The 10,389-nt window shown below is 43.4% G+C and overlaps 1 protein-coding gene across 3 annotated transcripts; it reads left to right on the forward strand.

Moving 5' to 3' along the window:
* Positions 1-1,158: 1,158 nt before the first annotated feature.
* TPBG (trophoblast glycoprotein) lies at positions 1,159-9,071 on the forward strand. 3 transcript variants are annotated; one of them, XR_008449398.1, is made up of 3 exons: positions 1,159-1,312; positions 2,202-4,021; positions 7,366-9,071. XR_008449398.1 is itself a non-coding variant. In XM_054063966.1 (2 exons), the coding sequence occupies exons 1-2, from the start codon at positions 1,174-1,176 to the stop codon at positions 3,440-3,442; spliced, it is 1,380 nt and encodes a 459-aa protein (XP_053919941.1). In that variant the 5' UTR covers positions 1,159-1,173; the 3' UTR covers positions 3,443-9,069. The 3 variants fall into 3 exon arrangements, 2 of the variants coding, with proteins under 2 accessions (XP_053919941.1, XP_053919942.1); XM_054063966.1 differs by having other exon boundaries at positions 2,202-9,069; XM_054063967.1 differs by lacking the exon at positions 1,159-1,312 and adding an exon at positions 1,382-1,521 and having other exon boundaries at positions 2,202-9,068.
* The last annotated feature ends 1,318 nt before the right edge of the window (positions 9,072-10,389 follow it).

Below are 10,389 nucleotides of genomic sequence, written 5' to 3' on the forward strand. Positions count from 1 at the left end.
TCTGACTCATCATCAAAGCAACAACTCCCAAAACTTCTGGAAGTGCTTGTGAGTCCAAGATCTCACTATTACTCCAGCCTTTCCACATTTCCTTTTCTCCACAGTCTTTGTGTAAATAACACTCTGGTCTACCAGCTGAGCAGCTCCTGTCTGCCACGCCAATACGACTTTTCTTCACCATAATACCACTGTAAGGCCAGAGAGGGGAGAACAATCCTGTAGAAATCACTGGTTTAGTTTATTATTCCCCAGATTCTGGCACTGATTTTTTCCAGACATCATACTGGATTAATCTGACCATTTCCCCCTTGGCTTTTGACAGCTGTAAGCTTTCTGCTGACTTTACCAAAAAAACAAAACAAAGGAAAGCAGAAGGAGCATAACTCTACATATGGGAAGAAAGGAATCTGGTGTAAGCAATCATCACAAGAGTAATGAAAGCCCAAAGGAGTCACAGACCCAAAGTCCTTGGATTCATGGCAGGGGGGTTGGAACTAGATGATCTTTAAGGTGCCTTCCAACTCTAACTATTCCATGATTCTATGATTCACACTGCTGAAACCACCTATTTGAATATCCTGGCATGTCTTCTGCATTAGTTGTATGTTATTTAACCATTGCTTTCACTTCACAGGCACCAGTGGCTCAAAAGAGCCCCCACACTTGCACCCAGTGCTCACCTCTTCCTCGCACACCCGCTCCGTGGAGGAACCCAAGCGAGTTTGGGTCCTACAGAACCGCGTTCGGGTGGTTCAGCCACGCCCAGGCTGCTCTGGGACAGCCACAGCAACTAAAACTGAACCTCTCACAGAGAGCTGTGAGGCTTCCTCCTCACCACGATAAAGAATAAATCTCAGGCTAAAATTGTCAATTTGCAGCTTCATTTAAAAAAAAATGTTATCTATGTTACGCTCTCTAAAGATCCCCGGTTGTGGGTTTTTTTGGTTTTTTTGCTTTAGTTTTGGAGCCTGTCGGTTGCATTTCGTTGCTGGTGTCGCTCTCCCTTCCCCCGAAACATTTTTCGCTGGAGAGCCGGGATGGGGAAGCCTCACGGACCGCCCTCGCCTCCTCCCCGCACCCGAGCGCTGGAAATTCCTCGGGATTTCCCATTCCTGATCGGGGAAAAGCGGCGCCCGGCATCCCGACTGCCCCAGGCAGCTCCCGGAGCCGCACATGGAGCAGCGCGGCTCGGCTGCCAGGTATACCTCCGGCTGCACCACCTGGCCCGGGGAGGGGGAGGAGACAGGAGCGGGGCTGAGAAAAGTGAACCCTCCCAGTGGATGCCCCCGCGCCAGAAACAGCGGCAGCATTGGTAAAAGCGGGAGGGATGCGGGCGGGGCGCGGGCGGAGTCGTGTCCGCCTCCCGGTGTGAGGGCGGGCGGTGGGTCTCCCCGGCTACCCCCGGGCGGGTGGTTTGTCCCGCAGCGGGGGCAGGGCCAGGCGCGGAGTTGGCGGTGGGGCCGGGGTAGTCGGTGCCGGAGGTTCGCACGGTCGAAGTTTGCCCTGCACGCGGGGCGGGAGGTGAGGGACCGCGGCGGGCACGGGACGGGGCTCGGGTGCGCTGGGGGTTGGCGTGCGGGAGTTTGTACCGGCCGTGGAGGGGAGAGCCCCGGGGTGCAGCCCGGGAGCTGCGGGGCTTGGGGGGTCGGAGCCTTCCCTTCCCTCCGCTCCGTGCAGGCAGCGTGGGAAGGCGGCGGCGTGAGCGGGAAGCCGGGGAAAACTTGTTCCTCGGCGAGTTCCCCCCGGGAGCGGGCAGCCACGTGTCGGGGCGGGTGGCACGGGGGAGCGGAGCTGCGCTGCTGCCCTCTCCCTTACCCTGCCCTCTCCCCTTCTCCTCTCCTGCCCTCTCCCTCCTCCTACTCTCTCCCTCTCCTCCCCTCTCCTCCCCTCTCTCCCTTCTCTTCCCCTGCCCTTTCCCTCCCATCTCCCTTTTCCTGCCCTCTCCTTTCTCCTCTCTTGCCCTCTCCCCTTCTTCTGCCCTCTTCCTTCTCCCTTCCCCTGTCTTCTCTCCTCCCTTGTCCTCTCCCTACTCCTCTCGCTTCCCTTCTCCTGCCCTCTCCCTCTCCCTTCTCCTGCCCTCTCCCTCTCCCTTCTCCTGCCCTCTCTTTTCTCCTGCCCTCCCCTCCTCCTCCCTTCTCCCTTTTCCCTTCTCCCCTGCCCTGTCTCGCCCACTGCCCTCTCGCTCTCCTCCCGTGCCGCAGGTCCCGCCGTGGGAAGCGGAGCGGAGCCAGCCCGGGAGAGGCAGCGCCTGCCGGCGAAGAAGGAGCCGCCTCGCCGCCCGGAGCCCGAAGTTGCGGGTGCCGTTCGGGGCGCGATGCCGGGGCGCGGCGCGCTGCGCCTGGCGCTGCTGCTGCACGTCCTGCTGGGGCGCGGCTCGGCGCAGCAGCCCCGCAGCTGCCTGGCCCTCTGCGTGTGCTCCGAGCCGGCCAAGACGGTGAAGTGCGTGAACGGGAACCTGACGGCGGTGCCTCCCGACCTGCCGCCTTACGTGCGCACCCTCTTCATCACCGGCAACCCCCTGGCCAGCCTGCCCGCCGCCGCGTTCTCCAACCAGCGCCTGCCCGACCTCGGCGCCCTCAACCTCAGCACCAACCACCTGCGCGCGGTGGAGGACGACGCCTTCGCCTCCCTGCCCGCCCTGCGGCAGCTGGACCTCAGCGGCAACCCCCTGGCGTCCCTCAGCCCGCTGGCTTTCGGGGGGGCTGGCAGCCCGCTGGAGGAGCTGGCCCTCCGCGGGTCCCTGCGCAACCACAGCACCCTCCACAACCTGACCACCCTGCTGCAGTCCGGGGTCCTGCGCAACCTCAGCCGCCTGGAGCTGGCCGACAACGGGCTGCTGCTGCTGCCCGCCAGCATATTCGCCGCCCTGCCTGCCCTGCGGCAGCTGGACCTCGGCAACAACTCCCTGGTGGGCCTGCGAAATGTCTCTTTCCAGGGACTGGGCCAGCTGCAGAGCCTCAACCTCAGTGGCAACTCCCTGAGCGTGTTGAGGAACGGCACGCTAGCCCAGTTCCGCAGCCTGCCTGCCCTCCGGCGCATCAGTCTGGCCCGCAACACTTGGGTCTGCGACTGCGCCATCGAGGACATGGTGGCTTGGCTCAAGGAGAGCGACCAGGTGGAGGGCAAAGAAGCCCTGACCTGTGCCTACCCTGACAAGATGCTGGGCAAAGCCCTGCTGAAGATCGACAGCTCGGACCTGGACTGCTCCACGCCCATGGACCTGCCATCCCAGCTACAGACTTCATATGTCTTCCTAGGGATAGTCTTGGCTCTCATTGGGGCCATTTTCCTTCTGGTTTTGTATTTGAACCGAAAAGGAATCAAAAAGTGGATGCACAACATCAGAGATGCCTGTAGGGATCATATGGAGGGCTACCACTACAGATATGAGATCAATGCAGACCCCAGGTTAACAAACCTCAGCTCCAACTCGGATGTCTGACAAAGCGCTGCGGACACAGGGCAGCGCACAGTAGCTATGCATGAAAAGTAGACTTACGCTTTACCCTCGTGCTTGCTTCCCTCTCCCTGGAGAAATCTCAGATGTGCTTGTAACATGATGGGGATGTGCCTCCCTGTGACATCAAGCTCAATTTTGTTTTGAGAGACTGGGCAGCTGAGCATGGCGTTGGGCTGTATGTAGGAAACAAGCTGCTACTTCTTTTTCTCCTTACATGTCTGTACATGTGGGAAGTGTTTTTTCAAGATCTCACATGAAAAAAAGGATTCTCTCTGATGCTGCAAAGCCACCAGAGTTCACAAAAAATTTACCAATGCAGACACCATTCAACAAAAGCTGCCTCAACTTTTTGGGAAAAAAATGTTATGTTCCTCTGTGCCACTTTTGATCTTGTATATCTCAATTATGATGACAACAATTCCATGTCATAGACTACCTTGAGATTTAAAAAAGACCCAATGTAACTCCTTTTAACAGCTCCTCAGTCACAAGGAAGGAAGTCAAATAGTGAGCATGCACAAATACTTTAAAGTTTTACATGCTAGGAAACTTATGATCTCAGTAAGTCTCTGAAAATTTTGTAAAGTTATTTTTGATTGCAGTTTATGAGAAAAGAGAGGCTTTTTTTTATACAAACTGCATCTAAACTTTATCTGAATCGTTTAATTGACAGTCTTAGAAGAACTGTTGTGTTAAAGTTTGCTGTTTGATGAGAAATGTATGAACATCTAAGAATGTGGATAGCTTTATAGTATCTCAAGTAATAGCTGTGCAGTAGTAATCTGAATAAAATTTTATGCAAGCGTGTAGCTTAGAGACATAAATGTTTTACTATTTTGTGAAATATCTTAGGAAAATTACACTGATCAACGATGAGAGCAGTTTCACTTGGCACAAAATCTCCAGTCTGCTTTCAAAGCAACTGCGAAATGTCAAGACAGATATTAGGGTCTACTTTGCTGGGAAGGCACAAGCTGATAGGATTTATTTAAGGTCTTCTTTACCAAAGTAAACCAAAAAAAAAATCATTCAAACTAAGTCGTGGAGTTTGTTGGCTAAAGAAAATTTTACCTGAATGGAATTGTTTATTATAAAGAAATATAATTCTGTGTCCTGAATGAAATTAAATGCAGCTCAGTTGTGTAGTCAGCAAGCTTCAGGCTTGTAAATCTATGCAGCATTTAATAAGTGCTTACTGTTTCATTTTAGGATCTTGGTACTTGTGAAGTTCTGTAGTGATCTACATTGAGTAACTTGATGGAACTTTACATTTATCTTAAAGCTTATAATAGGTGTATTTCAGTATTGTATGTTACTTGTGCTTATTACTTGCTCGGGAATGCATTTTCTCGTAAATAGATAAAGCATGCAAAGAAAAAATTCAAAATGCATCATTTAATATGCAACTCTGACATATGAAAAGGTTAGCAAGAACCTTCCAATGGCCACCACTAAATAATGTATTTTTTCTAATCATGAAATGAATTAGGATGGATTTTTTTTTAATGAAAAAAATACACCAACTGTAAAAGCATGTTGTGAATTGGTATCTATCAGTATGCCTGTGGAGGTTTTTTCATGTTCACTGTTACTTGAAGCTCTCAAGCATCTCTGGAATTTTATGAATTACTGGCTAATTCCCTTTACTTTCAAAAGTGACAGTTTTCTCATAGATATACACCGTTAGTAAGAGCTCATAGATACAAAATAGTTCTTAAAATATCAGAAGAAATATAATCTATTTTGGGCATTAGTATTATTTAAATGCATTTTTCTCTCCTTGCAACTTCAGACAAAGCAAGTAGCACAAGTTGGTTCAGACTTAATTTTTCTACTGCTTTAAATTTGCTTTATTTAATAGTGGTTTTTTGATGTAGTTTTCTACATTTACCCTCAAATTAAAAAAAAAAATAATCTTAAATACAATTAATTTTTTGATAAATCAGTGTATTTTACAGTTAATGTAAGTTAAGCGATAGCCTATTTTTCCTGCTGTAATTTAAATGTATGAGCAATATCTGGCTAGCAGCGTATGAGTTATATTTGTGGATTCTTAAAAAGCAGAGCGCAGGTCTAAATGTTGGCTGGCTGTATTTTTAAAACCCCGGTGTAAATAACTATTACTGTGCAACTATGCAAACCATTCATACTTGGTATACATAAGGTAGTTTATGTAAAAAGCTGAAATTTGCAATAGCTATACAGTGTGCTTTGTTGTATTGGTCGTTTCGGAGCTAATCAACTTACACTTATTTGTACAGTGCCAAGAGGAGTAGAGCGTCATCTTTGCATAAGATGCTGCTGTAATATAATACGTAAAATATGTACAAACCAAGCCACTTCTTGGGCAATTTCATGGATTTTGTTAACGGATACTTTAAAGTAACTACAGTAAATGCAATTATCTATAATGTGTTAATGTAACAGCCATGCGTTTGTGGAGCTGTGTGAGTATAGGCTACGGCTTTAATGACAGTCTCTCACTAGTGGACTTAGTATTTGTATAGTGAGCAAGTGTAACTGCTGTATTACACCTATTATTCTAAAGAATTATTATTATTATTGTCTCATAGAAAGTCATTGTAATAGAATTTTATTAGGGACCTGGTGATGGCTACTTTAATATAATTTTTTGCATTTTGCTTACATGTATATTTATTAGGATGTAACAGTTAGCATGTCCCAGTATTGTGTTGGATAAAGTTCTCCTACAGTGTTTCATCAGCAGTGAATACTTCGTTTTTTTGTACGATGCATTTGATCTTTAATCCCCTTCCGTCAACAGTACTTGAAATTGTTTTCCTTTTCTATTACAAAATAGTTGCAGTGGTACTCAGAAGACATTTAAAAAATAACTCCTAAAGTGCTTCAGAGCTTCGTTAAAAAGTATACATTTAAAATGACATTAGTTTAAGGGTTCTTCTGAAGCATATTTTATAATCTTACTCTGCTTTGACACCTGAAATTTCAATGGATTACCATTTCCAGAGGAGCTTAATTGGCAAGGCTGGTTTATTCATTCGTTCTTCAATAAAACACCTGCAGCACTAAATGCCTCTAAAATGTGTTTTGTATGCATAAACCCCCAGTGTTCTGCATGACACAGTTGTCACTGGTGTTACATAGAAAAAAAATTAGACTATAAGGTAGTGGGCAGATCTTCAGGGAAGGCTAAGCAGCTGAAAGGCAAAAAGAATGTTTTTTCCAAGGTTCGACTGCTTTCTTAAAACTAATTTTAGTTGTAATAAGCTTCAAGCTTTCTTAGAAGAGTAGCACAAGGAATTGAAATGGTTTTAATATGTTTTCCTTAAGTATTTTGGATAAGCACTGTTGCCAGGCGAGAAACAGAAAATTCCTCAAGTCTTTCATTATCCAAGGTAGCTTTATATTAGATCATCTGACATTTTTTGTTCTCAGCATGCCATAGTATTACCAATAATTTTGACATCCAAAAAGCATTTTGAAGGTTTGCACAAGTGCTTTAAATCTTTTCATTCAGAGCAATTTACCATCTAAGCACTGGTGACAGTCCCCGGTGACATGCCAGCTAGCAAAACAGTCTGTTCAGACCTGTATTTGGTTGTTGACTGAGATGTCACTGAAGACAGGCATGGCAAAATATTCAAAATCTGACTGCACTAGGATCCCAACTCTCATTATTCTACCAGTGTTTTCCCTGTGGTATGCTCTGCTCTTTATGCATCTGCATAATTTCTTTGCCTCTTTTTCTCAAGAAATGCATTAAAACGAATATAGTGAATCTGCACAGGTAGAGAAATTGGACTCACTGCACTTGTATTTTGAAGTTTAGCATCTTCATTTTCCTTTAAGCTTTAATATGAAAAAGAGCATTTGTCAAAGTGGACAGAATGAAAATTTGATATGCACTTTTTCTTTCTCTTTAGCACTGAATGATCAAGAAGAAACATTCATTCTCAGCATAAGATGAAGGAAAATAGCATTTGGTAAGAAAAACATTTCAGTTTCAAGCTTCCATATGAGATTTATATTCTATGAGAGAAGGTTGAAGTGAGAAGATTTTAAAGGAAACGGAGATATCCCTTTCTAATGGGTCAGCGCTGGAAATCGCAACACTAGCAATAGGAACAATTGATGATTGATGATTGTTGTGTTCTGGCCATGTTTTTTTGGATTACAGCTCTACTTTTTTCCTGTTGCTATAAATAGAAACATTTTGCTGACAAGTGGAGTCACGTTCTGTAATATTTGTAATGCAGGTGTTTCCACTGTGAGATTTTTGTGGGTTATAATTGAAAATTGAATTTAATTCAGCGTCTGCTGATTTAATAATGACCAGATTGGGCCCATAACTTAATGATCCTTTATTTGTAAAAATGCTGCTCACTAGCTGCAAAGACCTTGGCTTGAAATCAAGCACTGAAAGCCCACCAAGGAAGAGACAAAGCAGTCCATTTGAGGCATGTAACATTTATTAGATATTTCACATGTGCTTAGAGAAAGAGACAAACCATTTGAGAGCAGAGGATCCTGTGCTGTTAGAGAAGTAAGTGTATTCTGTGAACTTCCCTAGTCAATACAGCATCAGCAGAAAAGTGATGCTTTGTACCAATACAATAAATCTTACAGCATCCCTTCCTGCCTTGAAAAAAACTGCACCAAGCATTTAGAAGTAAGCATACAGGTTTGGAAGAGCAGTATGCCCTTAAAAAGGACTTCTGCTTTCTCAGTTGTATACATGTTGTATACATCCTTGGAAAACCTTGCTATGCCAGAAGTCTTGTGTCATATAGGCAAAGATTGAAATCAGGCCTTGCATGAATAGACAAAGGGAACTGTTAAGAAAATTAAAATTGTACTTCAGACAGTGTGTCCGTGTTAATAATTTAATACTTGCAATTATTTATATTTTTCAAACTATTCACTAGATAGCTTTTTCTTTTTGATGATAGACTATAACAGAATAACGGATTTGTGTTTTCTGGTAATAATGCATGAAAACATCTGAATAAGTTAGCAATGTTGTTTGAGTACATACAGTGATGAAAATGTTTCTTGTTTTCTGGAATGTTTCATTATATTAGAAATTTTAGATGTGCAAGAAACTGCTGTAACTTTTTCAGATTGAAGTTTTATTCCTTAATTCAAAATTATTCTTGAAGAAAAAACACAATAAAATATTTACCAGATTGCTTATAAATGCTGTATGCTTGCCCTGTTGATTTAATTACTGTAAATCCCTACAGTTATTGAGTCTTTTGCTAAAGGTGCACTATTATTCTTTATAGCTTAAATTGATGGTTATGCTGTGAATTTGCATGATAGAATAGTGAAAAAGCAAATTCCATGTTGATTGCCTGGTTAATTTCTTTAGAAAGAAATTTGGTCAGTTGAATATAAGGAGTTGTATTTTATTAATTCTTGTTATTTTTTAATTAATATTATTTTTTTAATTTGATAGCTTTGGGGGTTTTAATATATGTGGTATTGATTTTCATGTTAGGTCTGGATTCTAAATTTAACAGTAATGGATTTCCAGGTTTTTAATGACTAGATCAAACTGTGTTTTAAAGTCTTTAAATGCATATTTACATACTGAATTATAGAGGCACTGTTATTATTGATGGTATGAATTTTCTTACTGTGAAGGAGCTATTAAAGAAAAGCACTACTGAAACAGAGAATGAAGAGTGAACTCCAGAGAAAAAAAGCATTCTGAAGGCAACCTCTTTTATTAGAACTTTTCTAATGTAAATATTTAGATTGGAAATTCAAAGGGAAGTATAGATAGCAAATGCAGGCATCTGAAATTCTGATAGGCTGTAGTGATTTTGGGGGGCTGTCCCAGAAGCATAGCTGGTAATTTGGTTAATCTTGTATCCAAGCTGTTTGCTGTTACTGATTTTTTCACTTTCTTGGAACACCTAACAGGGGAGGATGTTTGGCTTTACACATGATTGATTGTTTTGTCCAAGATCATCTCGTAGGGCTGATGTGTCTCCCTACTTGTCCACAGTTTACTTCATATATTCCGTTTCTTCTAGCAGAAATTTTATCTATAGCATAGGCCAGGGTATGCCTTACATGAAATCACAGGCATTTATGCAAGAAAGAACTCATTTGTCAAATTGACATGATGAAATGTCAAATAGATATTTTAACAGAACGCAGTGTATACTTCATGCTGGCAATGTAAAAGCATCAAGTAAAAGTAGTGATATATTAAAATTAAAAGTACTATTTATTACAAAAATACTATAAGCAGTCATGAACTGACATGACTTTGGGGCATTTGAGCAATTTAAGCTTGTTTTGAAGAAGGAAAAAGAAGTAGTTACTACATTGAGAGTTTTCTTCTTTAGGTAAGTGTCTTTATTCCTTCTCGTTAACAGCTTATGAACAAACTGTAACCAAATCCTGCAGGTACACATACGTTTGAAACCATTTAAGGTAATGGCTTTACCCCAGTGCTTTTATGTTTCCCTGTTTTCAAGGGTGGGTGCTTTTGTTAGCCTGGAGGGGGCTAAGAGAGAGCTTCTAAACACCAGAAAACAAGATTATTTTTCTTTTATTTTATATATACATACACGTTTCACATATCTAGATAATGTAAAACTAGGAGACTGAAGGGGAGTAGAGTCCGAGGCACACCAGTCTCTCCAAAACATTCTGTTGACTAGCTTCGGGGCCTATTTTTTTGCCACATATTGGAAAGGGGACCTAAGGGCCTAAATGGAGGAAGTATGGCCCTGAGAAGCACATAAGTCAGGCATCACAACTCATATGAGGAGTGGCTGAGGGAACTGGCGTTGTTTAGCCTGGAGAAAAGGAGGCTGAGGGGAGACTTCATCACTGTCTACAACTGTGGTTGAGTCACCATCCCTGGAGGTATTTAAAAGACAGGTAGATGAAGTGTTTAGGGATATGATTTATTAGTGGACAGGTACAGT

The sequence above is a fragment of the Cuculus canorus genome, chromosome 3 (genome assembly GCF_017976375.1).
Source record: "Cuculus canorus isolate bCucCan1 chromosome 3, bCucCan1.pri, whole genome shotgun sequence".
Lineage (NCBI taxonomy): Eukaryota > Metazoa > Chordata > Aves > Cuculiformes > Cuculidae > Cuculus > Cuculus canorus.